Source organism: Agelaius tricolor, unplaced genomic scaffold (assembly GCF_023055355.1).
Source record: "Agelaius tricolor isolate 1412-34295 unplaced genomic scaffold, bAgeTri1.0.p SCAF_16, whole genome shotgun sequence".
Classification (NCBI taxonomy): Eukaryota; Metazoa; Chordata; class Aves; order Passeriformes; family Icteridae; genus Agelaius; species Agelaius tricolor.
In genome coordinates this window covers 12,610,158-12,637,139 of record NW_027269276.1, presented here as the reverse complement: position 1 = coordinate 12,637,139, position 26,982 = coordinate 12,610,158, and the positions used below count along the sequence as shown (strand labels likewise).

At 34.9% G+C, this 26,982-nt stretch overlaps 1 protein-coding gene across 1 annotated transcript in view; it reads left to right on the top strand.

The window, feature by feature from the left end:
• The window catches only part of WDR72 (WD repeat domain 72), a 90,338-nt gene that overhangs the window by 7,658 nt on the left and 55,698 nt on the right, over nt 1-26,982 (top strand). The window contains exons 6-13 of the mRNA XM_071442063.1: nt 596-715; nt 1,797-1,942; nt 2,304-2,404; nt 4,773-4,916; nt 5,216-5,461; nt 5,981-6,201; nt 7,498-7,693; nt 18,376-18,578. Coding sequence (XP_071298164.1) covers nt 596-715; nt 1,797-1,942; nt 2,304-2,404; nt 4,773-4,916; nt 5,216-5,461; nt 5,981-6,201; nt 7,498-7,693; nt 18,376-18,578 — 1,377 coding nt within the window. The remainder of the gene's footprint in view (nt 1-595; nt 716-1,796; nt 1,943-2,303; nt 2,405-4,772; nt 4,917-5,215; nt 5,462-5,980; nt 6,202-7,497; nt 7,694-18,375; nt 18,579-26,982) is intronic.

Below are 26,982 nucleotides of genomic sequence, written 5' to 3'. Positions count from 1 at the left end.
TAAATATAATGCCAGTAGAATAATTGAGTGTGATGACTTTAATATGTCTGATATTCCCACAAAAAGTGTGAAAATACATACATTGTTTTTAACAGTACATTTAGCAATAAAAAGCTAAGGAACTGAATTACTTTTACACTGTCTTTAGAGGTGTTAAGAGCAAACAGGACATATGGCAACACCAGCATCTCAGACTGTCCTGTCTGCAATGAGAACGAGTGGGAAAGTAAAATATTCATCAGCTTTTCTGAATTTGATCCTCTGTTTTATAGGTGTTGTAGCTATTTTTTGACTGAAGAATACCTGGCATATAATCATTGCAGCAGTTTCTATTTATGGCCTGCCTTTGGTCCTTCTCCACATTCATTATAATTTAAGTGAGATCACAGTCTGAGCCACACCGAATGTTTACATTCTTCTGTTTGCATGTTAGTTGTGAACCTGTTGTCTTTCTATTGTTAATTGAGAAGTACCCCTTGCTTTGAATTTTGAAAGTCTCTTAAGAGAAAATTATTTTCAGTGGGTTGTTTCTGTACTAAAAGCTCAGATATCTGAAACAAATTTTATAGCTTTTTTTCCCCTCTGTGCTGTAAAGGAGAAACAAAGTGTGTGCGAGAAGGAATCAAAATCTCTGGACTGCATAAACTGTCAAGCAGTAAGATTTTGTACTTACACAGAAAGGCTCCTTCTTGTTGTGTCCTCCATGTGCTGGCAGGTACATTAACGATTACACTTTCTTGTTAATGTTGTTGATTTTGAAAGGCTAATATGATTTTTAAATGCAGATTGTTGTTCTTCTTCTTAGGTTAAAGAAACCATTCACAAATTGTCAAATATGATGATGCCTGCAACACTTCTTGGCTTATCTTAACTGTGTGAAAGAGATGAAGCTTTTATTTTTTATGAATGTATTTCTGCTTTAAAAGTTTAACTCCAAATTGGCTGGATAGAAGGGGGATTTAAGTATTAGACAGTTTTAGAGCACTGAGTGCGTTATTGTCCTCTTCACAGTGCATTTGAAAGGGAGACAAAGAATAAAAATCCCTGTTTAAGTATGACAGAAGTACTCACAGTTGGCAAGTTCTCAGTAGTCTGGGACCTTTGTTTGTTGATAGCAGCAGCAAAACTAGAGACCCCAGGCTATATTGCTTTTTCTTGAAGCTATAATAAAGTAACTAAAATGAAAAAAAAGTAATAACAGTTTTAGAGAAAACGTAATATATTTCAACTGAAACTTATTGTAAAAAAATCTGTATTTTTGTTTAATGCTAAAATTTCTCTTGCATTAATCACTCAGGATTATTTCAACATGTATACCTGATTCCAACATCTCTATGGGGACAGGAATGAGTCAAAAAATTTCACATATATCTGGGTCAACTTCAGATAATGTACTTGTAGACTATCCTTGAGATGTCTCTTGGGCTACTTAAATTCTATACAAAAGCATTTATAGAGAAAGTTCATGTGTAGAATGGATTTTTCACTTTTAATGGAAAAATATCTGTAACATCCATTGATTTCTATTAATTTCTATAATAAGACTATAGGACCCTAATGCTACTTTTTGGTTGTTTTTTTTTTTTTTACCTGTCAGTTTCTTTAACTTTGAACTGTATGGTTTGACTCTGACTTTGCAGTAGTTTATCAAAACATGTTAGGCTTTAAAAATAGTTATTCATTTATGAAGAGTTGAACTCATGTTCTACTTCCTGATTCGCTGCCCAAACCTGGTTTAGGTTAAAATGAATTTGCTAATACTATTTGTTTATATTTTGTTGTTTTCCTGAACTTAGGTCTATGATTATTGTGATTTCTCCTTGCTTTGTACTGAGTTCTGTAAGAGTGGTCAGTGCTTTGCTGGTGGGGAAGTGCTGGCAGCTTACAGACTTATCATCTGGACAGAAGATGGCCACAGTTACATCTACCAGCTGCTAAACAGGTGGGCTCAGATGGGAAATTCACACAAAAAGTTCAGGTACAAGATGAACTTTGGGAGGGTTACTATGGAAAATCTCTGCATGTTGCAAATGATCAAAAACCAGAACAAAACCACTTTGGCACTCAAAGATTTACCCTGAGTTTGACAGCCCTCAGTCTTTGTTTGACACAGCAGGGGACATAGGAATAAGATTAGCCATGTAGAACTTGGGCAGCTGGTGCTGTGATTTCAAAAAGTCTCCTGTAATTACTTATTTGGTTACCTTTAATTGAACTTGTGAATCTTGGATGTTACTGTTCTGCTTCCTAAAAAATGACTTTCTAAAGCTTGTGTGTTTAAAATTTCTTGTTTAATTATACAGTGGCCTTTCTAAAAGCATGTACCCTGCTGATGGGAAGGCGCTCAAGGAAACAGTTTATCCTCATTTACTCAGCTTTACTGGTATGAAGGAAAATAAGGTAAATTCATAAGGGTTTGAAAGTTTATTTGTCTGGTTGCAATAACCTGAATAATCCCAAAGGAACTTATGAATTCATTAACAGATTTAATTGTTCCATAAAAACAAGGAATAATATTTATTCCTTCATATAAAAATTGTTTCTTACAAACTTGAAGAGGCTCATAACATATGTTGCCTGATTTTTGGCTATATTTAGGTTTTTTTCACAGTGGAAAAATGCCTTTATCTTTGACTCTATATAGACTGGTTCTTGTTTCTTTTCTTTAATTTTGGCAAAGAGAAAAATATTTCTTAACAAAGATGTGGTCTAAAATATTTTTAGAAGCTTCTACTTTCAAATCTGTAAAAAAATAAAAATAAAATAAATAAAATTCCCAACAAATACAACTATGCCATAAAACCAAAATCAAAAAAGGTAACCCATGAGCAAATATGAGCAAGTTACTTAGTTCTTGTTTTATTAAGGAATGTATGCATGGTTCAATGTAACTACATAAATAGGTTGTGTATCCACCTGAAATTGAAGGGGTCTGAATCTGGCATTTTATCCAGAATACTGCTGGCTTCAGAGGCATAATCGCATGCAGAACTTTCTTGCACTGTGAGCAGACTGATGTACCCAGAGTGCATAAAATGACACACATATGAGTCTCTTCATATGGCCTTGGCTTGAGGAAGACTCTAATGTTAAGAAAAGAGGAAGATGAAAAAGTAGCTGATCTCTACACTTTTGTTTGAGAATTTATATTTAGCAGAGCATGTCACACCAATTTCAAATTTGAAGTAACTATGTAGACAAGTATCTCAAATGGACACAGCTGTGTTGGAAAACCTGCATCTTCACTCACTTTTTATGTTGTGTTTTGTGTGATCACAAATAAATAAGGAAACCCCGATGATTTGAAGAAGAAAATTCATTATAATTAGGAAGCTGGAAAATGGGGGGCAGGAAAGATATGTGGGAAGCCTTCTTACTTGGGCAATAAATGAACCAGAGCAAATAGAACAGATTATTCTGTGTAGCTTTGGTTATGTTTTGTTGGGGTTTTTTTGCTAATGCTGATTGCTAATTCTGTTAATGAAGTTGCAATTGCTGAAAGATGTGGGTTTAATTCCTGCCTGAAATTGCTTTAGAGTGTGTGTGTGACAGCTCAAGCAGGTTGTTAAGCAGTTTCTGAAAATATGCAACAGAAACAGATTTTTATTTGTAGCTGACTAGAAACATTGCTAAATATATACCTGTGTGAGGTTTTCTAGCATTTTCTGTTGACAAATGTAGGCTTTTAGAAAGCATGCTTGTTGCATAATCCTATGAAGCCTGACAGATTTAATTTTCAGTTGCAGGGAAATAGCATAAGCCATTCAGCTTTTCCCCAAATGCTGTGATCTAAAAATCAGATAGGATAACTGCTGAAGGATGCCAAAAGGTCAGGAAAGGTGAGGGAAAAGGAACAGCCAAAACACATGGCTTAGCAAATAATAGGGTTATGGTGGTGGTACAAAGTTCACATATGTTTCCCCCCAAATGTATGCTTTTTAAAAAATAATGACATGCTCTTTTTTAATATTTCTGCTTTAATGCTTGTCTTACTGCCTGAGTAGTTTTTATAGCAGATTTGTGAGACAACCAAATCACCTGTGTGATCTCTTTTGAACTCCATTTTGAGTCTATAAACTGAACTATTTTACGGGGCAGTTAATTATTTTGGAACTGATTATTAAAAATCTGTAAAAAAGTAAATCTGTAAAACTGTAAATAAGTTTATCAACATGAGGTAATTGTAGAGAGCAATAAGCTTTCTCCTGAGCCTTTTTTTCTAGAGTGAACAACCTCAGCTCCCCCAGCTGCTCCCCATCAGGATTGTGCTCCACACCCTTCAGCAATTTCATTGCTCTTTGGAAATGCTCCACCACCTGATGACTCAATGATAGTGTTATAGGCTATTACCTGTGTAAAAGCATAATCCTTACCTTTCATTATTTGTAGTCATGCAAGCTGTGATGACTGAAGCTTTACTGAATTTGTTTTGATGCAAAGATTATCGATATTTCACTGCATTGTTTTTTCAGCCTGTCCTTGATCCTTATGCTGGTGAAACCATAAAACCAGAGAGACCTCCCAGTGTACTTTTCCATTTAGGTTTCCATGGGTTTAGCCAAGGGTACTTACAAAGCAGGGGTGATCCTTGAGGGGCTTGTACCAGGCAGAGTAGACTTGGTCTGAGCAGGATTTAGTGGCAGATAAGCAATCAGTTGTGGTTTTTTCTGTATTTTTACAGCTTTTGATGAAAGAAACCCCCTTCACATTTACAATTATTACATTATTTTATCTGTTTTCTTTTCAAATATGGAGTTACTGTTGTTTTTGACAGAGTCTGCCTTCTGTCATGGGCTTCATGAATGAAAGAAAGGAGCCTTTCTACAAGGTTCTTTTTTCTGGTGAAGTTTCAGGACGGATCACTTTGTGGCACATTCCTGATGTTCCTGTGTCAACATTTGATGGTTCTCCAAAAGGTTTGGCACTTCTGGCACCTTACTACTATCTATTTCATTATGTCTTGGAGTCAATTTTCATGAAAATCAAAATTCTCATAAAAAACTTTTTACACTAGAAAGTGATGCTCATTTATTCATTGTGTAGTGATTGCTTGAAGTTAGGAGGAGTAGCAACTGCTGACTTTGCAACCCTAGACTGCAGAAAGGATAAGTTAAGGAAAGTGATCAAGAGATGAAGAGGTGTACTTTCTTTAGTTTGACTTTTTTATATTTTGTTTTGCATAAATAAAAAAATCCTCTCTTGCCCTACCCTCTAGAGATCCCAATTACAACCATGTGGACTCTTCAGGATAATTTTGATAAACATCATTCCATGTCAGAGGGCATTATTGATCAGCTTTGTGGATCTGAAGATGGATTTGGAAGCGCAGTTGTCAGTTCCTCTGTGTACATACCTGGTCTTGATAAGCTTGTATGTGGATGTGAAAATGGAAAAATTTTTGTAACATTAGGTTTAGAAACTGCAAGAGCAAGACTTTTAGAAAACATATCTTTTCTTAAAGGTAAGTTTTAACAATTTGTTCAGAGTCCTCTCAAACACGCAAGACTTCATAATTCCGGCATCACTTCCAATGATCCTTGTAAAAATTCTCTGAAAAGTAGGGCTGGCAGTCAGGAATGGAATGAGGAAAATGGAAGGTTATGATGATCTTTCTCCTTCCACAGCTGATCTATTGGATCACAGCTTAGTACTACCAAGGTGCTTTCCAGTAGTAGGAATCTGGGAATGGCTGTGGGATTGGATAGCTCCTAGAAGTGCGATATATGGCATGTCACTGTTTTGGCAGTTTTCTATTTCATTTGCTCTCTAAAATATCATTCCACTTGAAGGGAACATAAAGGGTGCATCTCAGTAGTGAAGCTCAGAGTGCAGACCTTTGTTCTCCCTTTTAGGAACAGGTCCAAAATTCTTTGACACCATGTAAAGGCAGGTTATATTTATCCTGACTTTCAGGAAATGTGCTGTAAAATATGGAACTCCTATTCTTAAAGAACAAAAATAATGTGTCATCTTGTTTCAGATAATCTACCTTATAAGGTTCTGGATGGTCACAGTAGCAGAGTCACTTGCTTACTTTATCCACATGACAAATCAGTAAGATTTGATCCCAGCTGGCTGTTATCAGGGGGCCAGGATTCTGTTGTGATCTGCTGGGATATATTTACTGGAGGCATCCTACAGCAGTTTAATCTGCAGTCTGGTGCAGTGACAGAGCTCTTGCGATCCCCAGAACACTACAGAGTAAGTAAAAGCATAAAAAATGATGTTTCAAAAAACCCTCTGTATACCCATCTGTGTGTATATATTTATATACAAGAGAAAATAAAACACTATCTGGCAGTACTTTAGCCCACACTACTTTATGCTTAGTTTACCTTCACTTAATTGTTGTCTTTGAAATCTGCTTTTAATTGCAGGGAGTTGAGTTTTTTTGTTTGAAACATATTAAATTGAAGCTCTTAACATTCTATTCACCATTTTTATTATCATGATTATTGACTTATATGTCAATCTGATTAACTCCTCCTGAAATTTAAAAAACTTACTTAGTGAGGCTAGGAGCTTGAACATAGTATTTTAATCTTCTCTGTTGGTCCAAAATATGTACTTCATTTTGGTTCCTGATATATCTTTTTGGTCCTTTGTGTGTATGTTTTTGCATTTTTTAATATTTAGAATAATTTAAAGTTGTGTTCTAATTAATTAAATTTTGAAGTTAAATTTAGGTGAAAATGTACTGTACTGAATGTTCTATGTAACTTTTGAACTGTGTATTCTGTGGGGCTGGAATTTCCATTTTTCCTCTTACAAAGCCTGCATAGACAGATTTGATACTTATGAATGACTCACAGTTAACTTACATGCCAGAATAAAGAGGCAAAAAATTGGTTTGCAATAACAAAATTTTTAATATTTGTAAGGCTCCTTTTCATCTTTATTCTGAAAACTGAATAGGATTTAATGCCTGCCTGGCTCGTGTTTCAGTCTTGTTTAAAGAACTGAATTGTTCTGTGGGGGAATTCCTCTGTGTGTCACCAAAAATTACTTGCAGGAAAGGAAGGTTTTGCAGTTTCAGATCCATACAGTATGAAAGGAATTTGTAACTTCATTTTTTTCTTAGAGATACATTACTCTTGGCTTTTTAGACCTGACATAATTTTATATCACATGAACACCCATTTGGTTTAAGATAACTTTTTTACTACTTTCTCTTCTAGGGCAACTACTACTGTATAGTTGGTTATATAATCACTGCTTTGATATGCTAAGTATTGTGAATATATGGAATTTAAATTATTATAGTTAAAATGCTGGAAAAATAAAGATGAAGGTATGCTTTCCTGTCAGGAAATTAGTTGTGTACCCAGCCTGCTGAAAACAAGTTGAAGATGTTGGCTGACATAAAACATAATTTTGTAAAATGAGTATGTTCTGGGAAGAAAATCACTGGAATACTCTTCCTAGTATTCCTTTGAAATGTTGTGGTTATGAATTATAGTGGTTACCGTGTTGAAACTGGAGTTTTCTGTTTTGCAGTTAAAGGACCAGAGTATAGTGTGCTGTGTGTGCAGTGACCACTCAGTAGCAATTCTACACCTCCAGAAGAGACAATGTCTCTTACATGCTAGAAAGCATCTGTTTCCTGTGAAGAAGATAAAATTTGACCCTCTTGAGAATGTGCTAATTGTTGGATGTGAAGACAATTCAGTTTATATTTGGGAAATTGAAACAGGTAATAACACAAAGGAGTCATCCTATTTCTTTTGTTGTTTTGGTCACTTTCCTGGAGGTTTTTCTGTCCCATGATGTTAGTCATAGAAGGCCAAAACATTAGTAGAAATGCCACCACATTGATTATATGAATGGGAGAGTTTCCATGTTTATATCAGCAAGAAGAATAGATTATTTTCTTACAGTTCAAGGTGTGCCACTAGTAAAATAGCATGGCTTAAGTCTCATCCTGATAATCAGAAGTTTAGCTGATGTGGTAGTGAATTGAGTAGAATACTCCTGGAAGCTATAAATAAAAACTAAACTTATTAAAAAGTGTGATGTTTTCAGTCTAAACTGACCCATGTTGGAGCACAGAGTTATGCTTTCTTCCAAAAATTCATGATCTGAGATCTTTTGGTTTAATTGATGATCACTTAATAGTGGAACATAATTGCAAAGCTTATAACTGTGTAGACAGCAAAACTAAAGGTAAGTGTTTTCAGGTTTAACTGTAGATTCCCAGGTGATTTGAGAATGCAATGCTGATTCATATGGGTAATAAATGTACTTATTTGAGCTTGGACAGACAAGACTATCAGGGGTTATAATGGCATTAGACACTATGAGTGTCCAGGCAATTCAGAGCTGTGTGTCTTGAAAGGAGGGAGGTGCATTGAGTCCAGAGTCACTGAAATGCACAGCACATTAAAACTGTATCAAAATGCAATTTTACTAACTGACCCCTGAGATCACAATTTATTTTACAGATTATTACAACATGCTATCTACACTGTTTGCTTTAGACAAAACAGGAAAACTCAGAATATATTTGAACTGTCCCTCCTTTACCCATAAAACCATTGCCTGTTTCAAGATTAAAGAGGAAATAAAATTGATACCACTGCTCATGCATATTACATATTCAGACAGGGTAGATATGGCTAAAAGTGTGTCTTTATGAGTATCATGGAAGCATGAGGGCCACAGTCACCACCTCACACAGGAAGAGATGCTTTTATTTGCTCTGCAGTAAAAATTAACAAATCTTTTTTGTTGTTGCTCCTGTTATGCATTGCTGACTAAAAGGTGCCATCTAGGGTCAATACCTGAGAAAGCCTAGTAGGATATATTGTAGCTGCTTTAATGTTGAATTACATCTGTATTGCAGCAGAACACAAGAGGTCATGGCGTTGATCCTTGAAATTGGCCTGACCTAGATCAAGAGCTGTGTAGATACTTCAGTGGCACTCCGGCAGACAAAGCATTGTTCAGATGTGTGACAGAGATGCCACAGCATCCCTGAGGCACCTCTGCAGGAGCACAGCACCTTTGATTAGGATTTCATCTGTTGGCAAATAAATGGGCAACCACACATAGTCCCGCTTGCCTACAGAGTTTCCTCTGAACATGTTCCCTGACTCAGTTAAATAGGATAAAATCTGAGTGGTAGCCTTGTGCTTGAAATCTGTTATGGGAAGGGACATAAGATAGCTTTTATTGCTTCTGCAGTCAAAAAGTGTTTGTATTTCTTCTGGCTATGCAGTTAGCTTATGACTTAGGCTTTGCCTTTAAGTTAAAGTCAGTGCAGTATTGTGCCAGACTCATATATCACTGTTTGCAGTTAAAAAAAATGGATCTGAACAGTGTTCCTGTGCAAAAGGTAATGGATAGCTGGGAAAACAGCCAGTCTTTTTAGAATTCCAGGCTGTGGATTAAGAAATTTCTATGAATATTTCAGTGTTTACACTGTTGTAGAGTCAGAAATAATTTGGTTGATTTTGACAAGTGACTTTTTAAAAGTTTAGAGAATTAGTACCACTTTGACTCTAGAATGGTTCTTCCATCAGGTAATTAGTAGGGTGACCCCTAGAGCAGATGGGAAGATTTTGTTATGGATTTCATTGTCCAGTTTCCAGTGACAGAGGTTGACACACTTGTACAGAAAGCATTCGAAAAGACCTAAAAATGTTTGTCTCAAGAGGCTTTCATAATTATCACTTTATGAGGCGAAGGAAACTTTGTGTTCTAGATTAAAGTCTAAACCAGTGTTACTTTGTATACAACTTGTACTCTTTCCATGAGATTTGCAAAGATGGCCTTATTTTATGTGATCACTGGAAAGTTTTCTGAGTACAATTGTCTACATATTTTCTAAATAAATAGGATTTTCAGCATAGCTTATGCTGAAATGTTAAATACTAGGAGTATGGTTGACTTCAAGTGTAATTTAAGTCTGTATCTCTTCTCCACTGACTACAAACCAAGTCTAAAAAAGGTGGGGGATAAAAAGGAAAAAGATAACTTCCTGTTGCTGTTACAGGTCTAGAATTGGATACATTCATTTAAATCCTTTATTCCCTTGATTTACAGAGCAAAGTGAAATTATTTGAAGTTTAAATGTTGATATTGCCTCTGCATGTGGATAGTGATATAGAAAACAATACAGAGGCCATGAAATATCATCTGGGTAGTTTAATGCATTTTACCTAAATTTTAATATATGGATACGGCAACTTTCCATTACAGTGGAATATCTTTCCATGACAATGAATATTGATCTAATCATACATTTGGAATATTAATATACTATGTCTACAGGATATTCTCCAAACTTGTGTTCTAGAAGACAAATATGAAAATCAATAACAAATTTTATTCTAATTAAAGTGCAGAATATTTCTTCCAATAGCCACCACTTGAAAACTCCCTCAATAAGGAAATTAGCTGTTATCTGTATTGCTTTTACATTTTCCTAACCATTTGGTATCTTTGCTTTTTTAGAAAAGTAAATATCATTACAATAAGATACAGTAGTAAAAGGATCAGAGGATTTTTGCTTACTGTGTACAGCATATGGCAACATGTCTACCAAGCTGCCTTTAGATCCAATGTGTATTTAGAGTGAGGAATGAATGGGTGGGCTTTAAATAGCAATATTCCTTGCTCAGAGTTAATAATCTTCATTTTTCAGTGATAAATTGTTTTTCAATTAGTATGAGTTTAAAGTGAATTTATTCCTCGAAGTTCATAATACTTGCAGAATGAATCATTTACTAATTTCCTGTTACTTTATTTTGCCTTGCAAGCCTTGCTCTGTTTTATTAAGGATATGTTTAGTTTGGGTTTAAAGATAGAAAAACATCACTTAATAAAACTTCAATTTATTGTTCTGTTCTCATACTACATATTTAGCTTTACACTGGCTATGTTGTGGTTTTTTCATACTCCCCCAGGGAGTGCAAATTTTCAGAGCTATCTTACATGCTACTAGCTCCAACTTAAAAAAAAAATTGAAACATATGCCTAAAAATATATTTGAGGTCAGATCTCCTGAATAGTCAAAATTAACTCTGCTTACAATCTGTGCTAGAAAAGGTCAAAAATCATCAATAAATGATAGACAATAACTAAATATACAGTATTTTGTTTTATCCACACTATTTGTGTATCACTTTCCCTATTTGTGCTCTACCTGAATCCTTTTCTGAATAGAATACTTTTCCTTGTATTTTGACACATTTGTTATCACAGTATCTGAGTGCTTAGTAACAATAGTGCTGCCATTTTCTTTATAAGTGCAGAAGTGTTACAGTTGTCCTGGCTTCTAATGTCTGCATCTAAACAAAACAGAAATCCTAAGAATGACAGTTATTTACAGAATTACTCTGAGAACACTCTAGCTGGTATGTAGTTTTAAACCCCTCATTCTTTTGATTATTGAGTATACCAGAGAGTGTACATAGAAGTAGTGCTACCTCAATTCAGAGGTTTTCTTTGCTATTTCCACCTGTTTTTGCAAATGTAGCATCAGGGTGATACTGATGTATTTATCTCAAGGTTTTTGGTAGAGGTAAGTCCATTCACTGTAAAGGACTGTTTTGTCACCATGTGGAATGGTCTGTATGGACCTCTCCTGCTTGAGCAAGGAGGAAAAGCAGCAGTGCTGCACTGTGGTGGGAGCAAGGTGTCAGCTTGGAGACTCAGTTCACAAAAGGTGTATGTTCAGCTTTGAGTCCATACTTGAAGGCATGAAGCTTTTCTGAAACACTTCTGTTTCATGACTTTAGCAAGAATGATTAATGGCTTGAGACACTTCTGCTGAGAATGAAAAAAAATCATACCACCTTAAGATAGCTGTCAGTCATAGAAAATTTTACCTCAATGTTTAAAAGCTACAGAGGTATCAATAAAAAAAAGCAGCCTTTTAATGAGTTTTTCAGCCCTAATAAAATATGCAGTGTCTAAAATTAGTCAAATCCATCTGTATGATCATAAAAAATCTTATGAAAAATAGAAGAGAGTTCAGAAATACTCTGAAAGCAATTCTTGTTGTGTTTAACTCCACATCGATAAACTTAAATGTTGCATAAAACCTCTGCTGTTTCAGAAGTGCACCTGCCATAGAGAAAATGAAATTACTCTGCAGATAGTGATGTTATGGATCAAGCCTTTGATCATATTGATGGTCAAACATGCTGGAAGGTTTTCAAACACTGTTTAAAGATATTTTTATGTAGTTATATATGCTCCAATATTTTTATAATTGGTGCCAACAGTGAGACTTCTAAACCTGTAGTAAACAGCAAGTATCACATGAGTTAAAGAATGTGAGGGGCAGGGTTTGGGTTGTTTGGCTGGCTTTTTTTTTTTTTCTAAGTAGGCCTTTATTTAATGCATTTGACAACTTTTCTCATCCCACACAAATAGGGTCCCACAGAATTAGAATCCCACAGAAATTAGGGATTAAACTGTTTAGAAAGTTAAGGCTTAGATGTCATCAGATGGCTGTGAGAAAATAAGTTGTATAGTTTTAATGAAACTTTGAACTCAGTAAATTTGGTCATTACTTTAAGATTTATGCCTAGATAATTGTAGAACCAAGAATAATTGTTTTTTGTGACTTTTTGTCCTTGTAAAATTTAGTGATTTACAGTCTCTTTTGATTTCTTTTTCATTTTCCCTGTCCCTCCATTGTTCTCTTTTTCTCTTCAGGTCATTGGTCAGAATTAGATCTGAGTGGGTGATTGTGGCCTAACTGATAAATCCCATGGTTGTGTTTCATCTGCTGGAGGCCATGATGTAGGGTCAAAGTCATAGCAGTCACTACCTTCTTGTTTCTTTTTTAATGAGTTTTGCATAGCCTCAAGATCTGCAAATCTCAAAATAAGATTTAAAAAGGAATATATATGCCTTGTGGAACTTAGCATTTGGGTTTGGGGCTTTTTTCAATTTGTTTTAATTTGTCAGTCTTAAGGTAAAACTTAAATAATGTTTTGCCTTTTTTTTATTGCATCTTATATTTTATATGTGTAAGCCTCAGGTCAGTCTGTAGCTTGTACTTGAATATTTCATAGCTCTCTAAATTTGAGTCATTGTTCAGTAAATACTTATTGATGTAGAATAATAAAAGGTAGTGGAGCTTGGGAAAGTGTGTCTCAGGGTAAAAAAAAAAGACAGTGTCATCTTCTGCCTAGTTTGCAGAAGCTGAGGATACCTCACTCCTGCCAGTATACAAGAGTGTATCTTTATATTATCTATGCATACACACGTGTATGTTTATGTACTTTGTGTATACTTGGGGGAACATGTGTGGAATTTAGCTGTATGTATCTATTCCTTCCAGTTGGCAATTGATCTTTATTCTTAAAGAGATTTCTTTTCTGCATGTGTGTATATGTATATACATATATATATTGTAACTGAAAACTGCTATGATCCAGTGCAGTCACAAGAGTGCATGCCAGGGAGGGGTTTCATTCCAGACACTAAGGGACAGATTCTCATCCCATCTTTCAGTTTGTGATAAAGAAGTAGGTAGAAACTACTTGCTTATCTTCAAAGTTCAGAGCTGGTAACTTCTTCCATTCAGCCCAGTTTAGTACATTTATTATGTCTTAACAATTCATTCAAGGTATTATTGTCCTTTACTGTTTGGAATAGTTTAGATGGAGTCAGGGAGAGAGCAGGGGAGTGTCCTTTCTTTTGGGGTCTTGTGCCTGCATCAGAAATCCTGATGTAAGGACTGGCTGTGTTGGGGAATTGCTCTTTTTACCCACATATATAAACTAACATTATAAATTACATTTCAGTGGTTTTCTTTGTGTTGATGTTCATTGCTTTTTTTCAGCCAAAGGATATTGACAGTAGTTTGCTAATGCTCTTCTGAAAGTGTGTATTCTGAAGAATGTCAATAACACACAGAGCTGGACATGACAGAAATCTTCCAAATGCACAAATGAGTAAGAAGGGTCTGCAAAGACACATCACAGGGCATCTCCATTTTTTATCTCATCCTTAAAGTAAAATAGCTTTTAAGATATTATTGGAGTACTTTAAGAGGCTGGATTTTGTGTAGTCTATCCCATTTCTATTTGCTAGATGGCATTTACTTTTGTCTTGGTATTGTTTAGAATATATGTTCTTAATGCAACGTTTGTTCCATCTGTTTTGGGCCAATTGATACTGGAATGGTAGCACTAGCAATAAGGAGAAATTTTTGAAACAAAGTGCTTGCCAACTGTCTTGGAGCAAGATTGTAGTATTGTAAAATTCAAGCATTTTTGTAGCAAGGAGCGTAACATTTCTGTATGCCTTACTCTTCCATCATAGAAGGAAGTGTGTTGGGAGAGGTTTTTTCAGGTAAAATTGGTATTTATAGAGGAGATGATCTTAACAGAAAATAAACCAACTTATGTTACAGATGGTACTTGTTCTGAATGCTGAGTTTTCTGTTCTGACTACTAATAAAGAAAAGGATTTGTTCTCAACCACATGCTGTTTTTAAATACAATCAATTCTGAAATAATTTCTCTTTCACAGAGCACTGTTATGCTGTAAGAGTCATCTGAGTTAGTAGGTCACAGCAGCAGTGCAATATTGAGGATTTTCCTTACTTTAGCTGTGACAGCAAACACAGAGAGCACTGGAGCCTGATGATATGACAGGTCATGTGATGGCAGTGAATGCCTCATCTCGAGGCAGGAAGATTTGTGTGACCTCTCCAGTAAAAATGCATCCTTCAGTATGCAGAACCCAGAGAACTCTGTGGACAGCGCTAACACCAAGAGACACAATTTGCAGTACTTGGTCCACAGGAAGAATAAGATGTTGTAGCAGTCTCTAGCCAGTCACATCTGGTGGTCCAGAGCTGCCCAGGAGAGTGAAATACTCCACTCTTGTCTGTTCCTGAGACTTGGTTGCCATGGTCACAGCTTTAGAGAGATAAAGACTTTCTTTTCCTGTATTTTGTATGTATAGTAGGGGGTCATAGCAGTGGTGTTGCTGCTGTGTAGACACCCCTATCTCTTCCTGTTCATCCATTGTTATTTTATGCTCTTCAATCAAAACCCTTTAGACTTATTTGTATTTAAATACTTCAGGTTTGTGAGTGCATTTTGATTCTGTCCTCTTTCCTGTACTCTCATCTACAACCTTTGTGTTTTCTTACTCTTTATTTTTATTTTCTTTTAAGCATATTCCTAACAAACAACAGTTTATGAACAATAAGCACCCTGCCCCAGTATTATTTTGCCTGTTTGCAGTCGTCAGAAAGTCTTTGTCATATATACAGGTTTCTAAATCCTTTCCTCTCCTCCTCCCTGTTTGTTTCTCAGATGTATTCAGGCATCACAGAATATAGATCTCTTCCTTTATTTTATCTCTGCCAACTATTTGCTCTGTAAATGACTATTTTGGGCTATTCAGAAGAGTAAAGTTGAGCTTATATTATAAAAACCACTTTCATGATCACACATTTTCCTATGCACTTTGTGCCATTTTATTGAAGCTCCAGCTGTACACACAAACCTGTATATACAGATTTTCATAATAGGGAACATGATTGGGCAGTATATGCAAGAAAGGATGGGGTTTTTTAAAGAAACTAGACATCTTCTGGAAGGTGCTACTGAAAAGGCATTTCAGATAGCTGTTATGAGAGATATATAAATGATTTAAAGGTATAACAGGAGTTTTTCAAATTGATTTTAGGGTGTCATAATGTTCTGTTAGTAAGAAAATAAGCTGGTTGTCCAGGGCATTTGCTATTCAATGTTCCTATCTATAAATGTACATTAAAAATGAAAATTAAAAAACCAATTATAAGTTCTCTATGTGAGAAGCCAAGCCCTGTTTCTTACTTAGTGTAAACCCAGAAGAGCTTTGTTCAGTTGATATGTTAATTTTCTCTTCTCCAAACTACTCAAAAATTATATACTTGCAATGGCATTGTTCTGATGCACTTAGAGAAGAGTTTGTTAGCAGCAGAAATGTTCAGTAACCCAACACCCTGTTGGTACATTCTCACTTGGCATCTGCTAAGTCTATAATATATAGAAGCATATCTCATCTGTTTGAAATAAGATGTGTGTTAAATATATAAAACATGAATTTGCTTTAATGTACATTGAGAATACCTGTATATTCTCTTCAGGCTGTTGCCTTCCAAGGTTAAATTCTGTTGTCAGATTTTCTGTACCTTTTACTACTTCTGCTATGTTTCTTTTTCTGTCAACTAAAATCTTTTTCTTCAACCAGAGGTTGAAAAATTGGCTCTGAAGCTGTTGCCAGAGAAAAGCTCTGATATATGGGAAATAACCCAAGTCTGTCTGTAGTATGATAGCATTAACTAAATTATATTCTATTATTTATCCACTAGATTATCCCACAGGATAGTCTGACTCTGGGGGATGACTGCTGCTGAAGCACTCATATGCATCTGGTGCTACTGAGACACGTTTGGAAGTTCTGTCTAATACCAAAGACTATACATAGTCAGGTTGTTGAAATTTAATAGCATGCCCCCAGAAGTCCTGGATTTATTAAAAACTTACTGTAATTTCTCTTAAAAGGAACATGAGGCCTGGTAGTTTCACAGAGATATTATAATAGTCTTGAGGACTCCAGCAGTGAATTGCAGTGAAGAAAGTGTTATAGAAAACAAGGTTTGACAAATGTATGTGTATAAATGCATACAAATATTCACTGTGTAGCGAAATTGCCACAGAAGGGGATAGAGAAAGCTTCAGCCCCTACACTTCAAAGTAAGAAGAATAATGATTTATTTGAATTTTGTTCATATTGAACTTTGAATAATCCACGTAGTTCTGTGGCATGTTTATAGCTTGAAAAGCTACTTTACATATATAAAGTATCTATAAAACAAAATAATATTAGCTGAGTGACTGTATTATTTCCAAACTTCTTCACTTTGCCAATGCTGTAGTATTTTTAAGAATGTTTGCTCATGTCCAGCATGAACTGTACAATCATCCCTTGTAGGCATCTATAAACATGGTCTCTGTGTTCCTGGAATGTGTCAGTGCTTGGGAGCTCTGTAGACAGTCCAACTGTGAAGACCTTTTGGGCAACTTAGTTTCCTTTCAGTGACCTTCCTGCTCTGTATGGCACTGGCTGCAAGTCCTGGGGAGGAATTAAGAAAATGGCACATTAAAAACAATTGGGTCTGATTCTTATTTCTTTCAGTGTAATATTACAGTCATCTGTGGCGTTTAACTGATTTTTATTAGGGGACAAAAAATCAGGTGCCCTGTTTTCTTCTGCTCTGATTTCAAAGACTTTGTCATATGAGTAGTAGAGGTGATACTGCAGTGAAAAGAAATGGATGGGTTTCAGAGAAATAATTTCAGATAAAGAGATTTTATACACACATATACACACAAACATTTATTGTATGAGATCCCTCAATCCCAGTCCAATATTTTTAGCAGGTGTTACTGATAGAACTTCAGTGTTACACATTTTTTTCTTGTAGCAGTGAAAGGGAAAATTCATGTTGTATTACTTGAGGGTAGAAAGAATTCAAACTTAAGGGAAAAACATTTCATTTTATAGCTGATATTTAATACTTGAAAAACCCTTCAGATGTATTTTATCCCTGATATTTATAGGAAACATGCTATTTCAGCAATTTCTTTTAATTCCTATAGGAAATGTGTAGTATGTAATAGTAGCTCATTTCAAATACATATAAGCTCAGTTTTGATGTTTTGAATGTTAGTTATAATTAAAATACTATTTCTAAAATTATTACGAGATAAAATTTTTACTAAAGTAATATAACTGGCCATAGCATCTCAGGATTTAGATTCCACAGAGTCACACAAGCGATGATATAGTCTCTGAAATATCACATTCGTATCCCTGATGACTAAGCTACATGTATATTCAAGCATAAACCTTCTTAATGCCTGACAGTTTTTAGGAATGGAACAAAAAAAAAAAATGAGCTATCTCTTGCTATTTGTAATCCAGAACACTAGAGGACAGCACTAAAATATTACATAAATGTGTTGTTGTTTACACTGTTAATGATATAGGTGCTCTGGGAGGGGTTTGTGAGGAGAAAGCAAATTTGTTTTGAACAGTTAGGGCAGGTGATATTTTTTGAGAATATCTTTGGCTCCCTTTGAAAACTGCATCTCACTCCAAATGTATAAAACATCTGGAGCTGTCTGTGGTCTGATACAAAGTTATTTGCTGCAGTAATTTCTTTAGAAATTAAGCTTTATTTTTTTGTAGTAGTGATAGTGTATAATACATTTTTAGTTTTAAAAAGAGGCGTTATTCGTCTCATCTGTAAATATTCTGTGATTTATTTGCTTACATGTAGTGTACTATATTAATGCTATGATATTATAGTGATAGCTCATTGAAAAAGTTACTTTTGTTGTGTTTCTCTAGGCACACTGGAACGACATGAAACGGGTGACACAGCAAGAGCAATTCTTGCTGCCATTGAAGATTCAGAATATTTAGTGGCAGGTGCTCTACTTCCTGTGTCTCAGGAGTCAAAACAGAACAAGAGTTCTGGATACAAACACTCCAGCTCATATAAGCATGGCATGGGCCCTTTTCCTGCTCATACAGAGAAATCTTCAGATAAGGTAAGAGTGAAGAGTAGAGCATTTTTCCTGTGCAATTAGTGGTGATTCCAATTCTTTACCCTATCACCTGCTGATGAGTAAATGGGGTAGTGGCTTGGTTTTAAGTTTATAAAGGCTTCCTCTGGCTGGCCCAGCTTTTATGCCTTCAACCCCATTTCATAGATAAATGAGAAAAATTGGCAGAGGGCCTTATGCAAGGTCATTAGTAGCTAATCTCAAAAGGATTTTCTCAGACCTTATTACCTGTAGTTAGATCCTATTTCCTCATGCCTCTAGCTTGTGACAGCACCTGTCAGTAGCACCCTGAGAACACCTGAATACACCTTGCACCCATTCAAATGTGTATGTCCTGAGAACAAGCACATAGCGATCCCGTGCTGTTGCTCTTTCTCATGTTGCTCTTCTAATGAGACCACAGATCTCTCTTGTCATTCAGAGATAGTTTTTATTGGGTGTGTTTTCTCTTAGCATCATCACAGAATACACTGCAAGTGCCTTATGTTTTTATTACTGTGATTAAATTAGTGTTTGTGTGAGGTACTGGGCTGCAAATGGATATGATCATCTTCAGGAAAGATTTGGCCAGGGAGAGACTTGTGTTTAGGTTTATCTAGAAATACTTTCCTACCAAAATGATTAAACCAACTAATTGAGACTGATGGAGAAGTGCTCCTCCTTTTTGTTTTGAATAAGTAATAGAAGGAAATAATATGCTTAAAGTAGTGTTAATGTGATGTTAAAACTGAGAAAATGAGTACTGAGGCATCAAATCATGAGAAGTAAGATTAAAAATGTAATAGTCACTCTATTTTCTTGTGGCCTAGATAAATCTATACTTTTATCAGTTATTTGTAGATATTTAAAAATTAATTTAGTATTTGCTAATTTTAAAACTGTTTATTATAACTGTCGCTAATTTAATACAACCTCAAATTAAGTGAGATGGATATTGCCTTTTTCATGTAGGAAAAAAATGGTCCAAAAATATTTTCTTAAACCCTCTATATGCATCAGGAGGTAGTATATTCTCTGAACCCTTGATTAGAGTGTATCTTAAGAATAGGGCTTTTATGTTGTTTTTTCTTGTTTACCACTTTGTAATTAATGGGTTTTGGAAATTCTGTTCTCTGTAATAAACAGAGGTCATATCCGCTATTCCTCAACCCTCGGTGTACATAGAAGGTGTTTTATCACAAGTATTGAGAGTAAAAAATGCTTTCCCTCAATCACACATAGAAAAGGCCTTCAGAATGGTCTCTGGCCTTTATTGCAGCTTTATTAATTATAGGAAATGAAGTAGCAGGTATTACAAAACTGATCAAGTACAGCTTGATCCAAGTCCTCACTCTGGAATTTTAAGTTTTCGTCATTGTATCATCAAATTTACATATAACATTGAGTTTCTAATGATTGTAGTTTAACTCTTAATATTTTTCTTTGACCTTTTACTAACCTTAGTCTGATTTCTAAAGTTCTTTTTGATCCCATTTTCTGAAAAGTCTTATTAGCGCGTAATCCTGCTGAGCATGTTGTGGGGCAGATGGTGCACTAGTTGGCCATTGACACAGAATCTGATCTCCCTGTTAGTTTGTTAAAAGGAATAGTTTCTTCTTGCCTTCTTAAATAGGAACAAAAGAAAAAAAAGTTTTGGTAGTTCTTTGGTAAGTAGTTTTAGGTATGTCTATTAAATTGAAAATTGCATGGATTTAACAAGGTGGGAGGAATGAAAATATGCTGATTATGGAATATGGGAAAAGAGTTTTTTTGTAGACTTTAAAATGTGGAGTTTAACATGCTTTGGGAATTATGATCTTAAATTTGGAGAAATATCACAACAGGAAACCGTGGAAATGTAGTAATTTGTAGTCCTTTTTTTTTGATTTGATATACATCTTGTCTGCTCTGATTTAGCAAAATAATATTCTCTTGTCATGTTTAAATATTTCTCATTAATTGCCTTGTCCAAATGCAAATCTATTAAGAATACTATTGATGTCTCTTAGAATTTTCATGTTAAAATCTTTTTTTTTGTTTCATGTTCTTTTTTGTCACTACAGACCTGTTAGGTTTGTCTAAATTCATAATAAATTAGGTTTTGTATTTGGGAAAGCAATTTTCTTTCATCAAGCATATGTCATCCAGTACATTCAGAGATTCTTCCCACTTGCATCTGCATTGGAAAGGGTTCTGTAGATTGGTGTGGGAGATGTTGGAGCCTAAATGTATTTAGTGTAGCTGAACCAGGGGAAAACATAACAATGGAAGCCCCCTTATTGCTATTGCAGAAGCCCAGTGCTGGCTACACAAAAGGAGCGTGGAACTCTGCAGCTTTTTTAGCACTGGTCTGTTATTGCTAAATTGAAGGCTTGTTATGAAGTCTGGTTTTTTTCTTAAGTTTTGTGTAGAAAAATTTTTATTAGGTTTTTGAAAAAGTGCTCTATTGACTCTCTTGCATCATTGTATTTTAGCATCTTGAAATAGTCTAGAAATTCAGATCCCATTTAATTAGTGAGAGGACTGTAGCTATCAGACTTGAACATTCCATCCCCTCTTAATTAAAGCATATAATTACTACACACATAAAAATATCACAAAACTTTTAGATTATCAGAGAGTTTTAATATAGAATGAGTGTTTTGTTATCAATTTACTTCTTTGGCAAATTGTGTATTAGAAATTTAACAACATACTAAATTTTTAATAACTTTTCTATCAAAAAAACCCGTCATCAATTTTAGTATATGTTAAGGAACTGAATTTCAGAAAATTTATCTGACAGGAAAAATGAGTGGATATTGTCTCCTGTTGGTATTGTAAATGAGAATGATCCTTTTGTCCAATGAATGATCCACATGAAGATTGCAAGTAAAATTCAGCATTTGCTCTTGCCATATTTAAATTGTTTTACCCTTCCTATTATAGTTAAGATGAAAGAATGTTTTCAAAATAATGGTCTCTTTCCTCCATCCTAAAAAAGATAAATATTCTCACATAGTAGTCCAGCTCCAAAAGCTTTCTTTCAAAACTTTTGCCATCATGTAAATCATGGATACAAGAGCAGAATGTTTTGATTTCATGGTGTGTTGACCATTATAATTCTTTTATTGTGCTGCACGTGCCAGTGGGAGTACCAATAACAGATGACTGTGACAAATGCAGTTAACACAAGATCCATATTAATGTTGTCAAATCCCCTTGATATATTTAAACAGATTTTAATTATTTTTAATGTCAGAAGACCCAAAATATATAGCTTAATAGTTCTTCAAGAAAGCTTTACTTAATATGTGAATGTAAAACCTCTCATAAAAATGAAACTTTTATATTGGCCTTAGTCATTGACATAGGGTATTCATCAAGTCAGCAATTTGTGTGGCAAAGTGCCATTTGAATAGTGTATTGTTAGAATACTTATGGTCCACTTGACAAGGGCTCTTGCTGTAAATAGTGCAATTTGACTCCAGCTGTTAAAGAGTGGCTTTGACAGCAGCCAAATAGAATGGAGATGCTTTACTGCACCGCAGAAAAATCAATATTGGGTTCTTGTTCATAGTAACCTGTTTTCTTTTTTTTTTTTTTTGCAGATTTATACAAGACTATCTAGAGTTCATTTGTGAAAGTTTAAACATTATTTTGAAAGTGAGGCTGTTTTATTTCCAGATTAATGTTGGTGGCAAATGACGCTTGTGTTTAGTTAAAAAGTAAAAGGCAGTGCTTTGTGGATATACATAAATGATGTGATGATGCAGCATTATTGCAACTCTATTTATAGGGGTAGATGTTAGGATGTGGGTGCATAAGTTGTGTAACTAATGACAAAAAATATTCTTTCCTTCCTCTGTGTTTTTTTCTTTTTCTAGTGCTACTGTAGAATCCCTGTCAATTTTCTAGGTATAGGGTTTTTTTAAAGCAGGTTTCTTTGTTGCTCTCCCTTTAACAACCCCCACAGATGTTGACAATCTGTAGTGCCATTGTAGATTTTCCTGAAGCATGGTCTTGCTAGTGCTGAACAGTTTTCCAGCAGTATTCAGTGACACAAGGTTGCTATGATACCCAGCCAGTAGCAATAGGTATTGAATCACTGCTCTTAATTACAATAGAATACACACTAGACTGTGCTCATGGTGTTCATATGGAACTAGCTCTCATTATAGCTTTAAGTCATAGTTCTGTTTGAAAATTGAAGCTCTGTGAAAAACTGATTTAAAAAAAAAAGAATTGAAATGCTCCAGTGCATCATATGAAGATTTCATTGATGCACATAAAAAGCTGGATGTGTCTGGGGATTGTTTTCCTGATGTTCCAGAAACCCTTCATGTTCGAAAGTTTCCTACCTTTTCAGCTTCAATATTTTGGATGTAAGCCTGTGTTTATCATGCACTAATGTTTCTAGTGATTTCAGTAATCAGAATGGTCTGGGTAAAAACATTGGAGGGAAGGTTATAATCTCTGTGCAATGGTTGCTGAAGCTTGAACTCTTAAATTATACTACTGAAAATCTAGATCAGAGATTTTTTTACTGTGTATATAAGACAAGACAAAGATGGGGGAGAGAAACATTCATTTATATGTGGACTTGTTATATGTATTTTTTGATATATTAACTCAGAAATTTCTTAAAATCTGTTGTAATAGGAGTCCTTTAGAACTTGATATTCACTTACATACTAGTATACATATTCTGTTATGGGCAAAAATATGTAAAGGGAAGAATGTCCAGAAGTTGTAAATAATAAAAGAAAGATCTACTTTGCTGCACAGACTAGGTAAGAGGCAAATGAAGACTGTAGGATAATAGCAGCTATTTGTTTTAGTATAGCAAGGGAAGCGATTTGAAAATTAAATTGTTATTGCAAGTCTGGAAAATCACTGCTAGTTAAATCTTACTGATGGAAAAATTGATAGAAAAATGAAAATAAGATACAAGCACGAATACAAAATAATACTTAGCAAATAGGAATTCAGGAGTGGTACCATAAACAATGGTGTCACAGACATGGATTCCTTTAATTTCTTTCCTTTTATAATATTTAGAGCATTATTATGGGGAATTACAGATCTTGGTGATTTATATAAAGTGGATTATTAAGGACAAAGCAAAATAGAAAGTAGTAGAGTATTTCTCCTTAAAGTTGGTAATGTCACACTGCTGCTGCAAGGGTTTGTTGTTTTTTTTTCCTGGAACTAGTGTTCTGTAGCCATATTTAGTAGTTTATTAAGTGTAATAGGAAAATGAGTGAAGAAAAAGGGCTCAATGTATGCAGGGTTGTTTTTTTTTTTCTCTGTAATTCAGTTGCAAAACATTTTAGTACTACATTTCCTGTAAAATTTTACAATTAAGTATTTTATTAAGGGACCAAGGTAGCAACATATCTACAGTGAAGTAGTAACTTGGGAGTTATTAGATTAAATTGGGAGCAGTTAAAAAGAACCATGATCCTGAGGGATATTGATAGCTTTGACCAAATGCCATCTTTATGGAAGTTGGTGTAGTTTTTGAATTGGCACACCAAGTCAAGAATTTGATGATTTGTGTTTTCTTCATTGATTGCCTCAAAGCAAAATGAAACCAAAACATTGCCTTTGTGATATTGTAGCACATTTTAATCTTACACACGCGGATAGCAATTAACGCAGGATGTCAGAAATCTAATAATAAGTCTTAACTACTTATTTCAGCACTTCTGACACTGATTCTTTTCTACTCTGTGACTATACTGGAGGTGATTGACTTAAAACTTCTTTCCTTTCTTAGACAGCTAATTGGACTGTGTGATAAAGCTAAAGAGGCTGCTATGGTATCCTACTAGAAATAAATCTAAGGTCAATATCAACAGTCCTTGTGAAATATTTCATGTTGAAGGATGATTTATTGAAGCTAACCTAGCTATTGTTGTCTTTGTCTTTTCCCATCCCTCTGTCATGCTACAATTCCCTTCTGTCCCTTGGAATCTTTCGCAAAGTTTGCATTTTGGTTAGGGATTTATACTTACAGTTAAAAACCTACAGTTTCTCTCTAATGGAAGTGGTGTTCATGATATCATATTTGCCACTTAGGACTGTTTCTTTTAGGTCTGGTTGTGGAGCTGGGCACAGTTAGAGTTTTCCTATCTTGGATTTTACCTTTACTACTTTTGTAGTCTAGAAGGTATGACTTGTTCTGTAGATCAGCCTGACTGATTTCCCTTCCAAGTGCTCTGCCTAATTCTAGAATAAATCACATGATCTTTGTTTTAACCTTTATATTTTCATGTTGTTCAATAGTGTTCTTTAAATTCTTCACTATTTGTTATAGTGATATGGTAGAATCTTTGCAGGTCTGATAATCACTTTTCTATTCTAAACGTTAATTCCCTGGCGTCTTATAGTTTAATTAGTATTGTTTTAGTGAAGAAAAATATTAGCAAGAATTCAGAGTGAATTCAGTGTGAGACTTTTTCCTAGATTTCTGGCTCACACATCTATTTAAAAAAAATGCATTGACTTTTTCAGAAGCACATCATCATCTTACATGCAACTTAGAAACAGGAATTGCAGCAAACAAACCTTACACACAAAAGAAAGACTTGTTATCTGCTAGCTTCCTTCTGATTGCTAATTGAAACTCGTCTCAGTTATAGAGCAGAAATAAAATCCTTGGCTAACCTTTGGTTTGATTTCAAACAAACAAAGCAACAGCAGTGGTTGTAAATTCATTCTCTTGATATCTATTTTTGTATATTAATACTCAACCTTTATTTGTTCCAGTAGTCAGGTTTGGTTCTTGCAATACTTATGGAAAGGATGAGTCATCCAAGCAGACACCTGAGAATGTTTGTTTCCAAAACTTGTCCTTTTGGAAGCCTCTGCAGTAAGACTGAACATCTTGCTAGGAAAGAACAGTATGAAATCAATGGATGCAGAAACTGCTACTCTGATACATCTCAGAATGCTATAGGATCTGAGAAAAGTCCAACTTGCCTATTCTTAAAATCTCAAGAATGGCACTTTCTAGAATACACAGGATTTTTTGTGTTTTGGTTCTTTTTCTTTAGTAGAAAGTCACTTGCTTATGAATTGACCTAGAACTTTTATGTAGGTAAATTTTCTGGGTGGGACTCTTATAATTCAAGATGGGAAATGCACTCAGAACAGCCTGGGGAAAATATGTTCTTTCAGTTGGAGTCAGCACTCAGACATATCATGCTAACTTAATTTTTATATACATCAGTCCTTCTTAGGACAAAGCAATATTCTCAAGCTCCTGCAAAGGTCCTGTTGGCAGTATCTCTATGTTCAGCATTATATCTCACAGATATTAGGATGTTCATTCATCCAGTAAATTGTTCAATATGATAATTCCTAAATCTTGAGCCAGCAGTCTGTGGCTTTGGATTGCTGTAGCATTTCTTGTCCAGTTGATGATCAAGAAAACTTTGGATATGTTCCATCTTTTTTCTAAAGTGCTGAGAGAGGACAGAAATTTTTCACTACCACACAGCACTGAGCTGTAAATATTTCTAAAGATATGGTTAGAAAATTTACTTTTACATTCAAAATAATGAATATATTAAGATGTAGGCAGAGTATTTGAATACTGAGTGTATAAATAATACTTAATTTTAAACACCATCTTATTCCTTCATTCTATCTAAACTTTTCACAGCCAAGACTGTTCATGTCAGAAACGGATGTTAAAGATGACTGGATTTACAGTTCACTTTTATATTCTTTCTATGATAAAATTATTAGACAAGATTTTGTCAAAAGTCTTATGTTTAGAATTGCCTTATAGTGTGCCCAGACAGCCAGAGATATGAATTCCAGGGCAAAGCAATAGCTGTCTGTAAAAAAGTCATACATTTCTTCAAATATTTTTCTGAAAAATAAAGGATAGACTTGTTTCCTAGTGTTGAAAAGTTGTGAAGTATATTCAGGATATTAATTTTACTTGCCTGTTATTCTTTGATATCTTTTAAAGATTTGTCTCCAGAATTACTTTTATATGTACACTTTAATTTAATCCAATAGAAAACTCTAAGATGAGTGTTGCAGAGAGAGAGGGTGTTAGCTTGAAAACAAAATGTGCGAAACACTAAATTTTGATACCAGACCTCCACATTGAGCAATTCAATAGATGTGTTAGCAATTCTTCCTGAACAATTGCAATTTTTGTGCCCAGTAGATCCATCTGGACTACAATCTGCCTGACAGTGGCCTTCCATACATGATAAAAAGAGGGTTTATTCAGTTGCTTAGACTATTCATCACACAGCTTGAATTTGAAGACTCCTTGGCTTAATTACTTACATTGTGCCACAGATGCATCAGCAGTGATGCTACAGTTACTGTTCAAAGTGCTGTGAGGATAGTAAAGCCTTCCACTGGGACTTAACAAAAGAAAAAAGAAAGATTACAGAGTTGG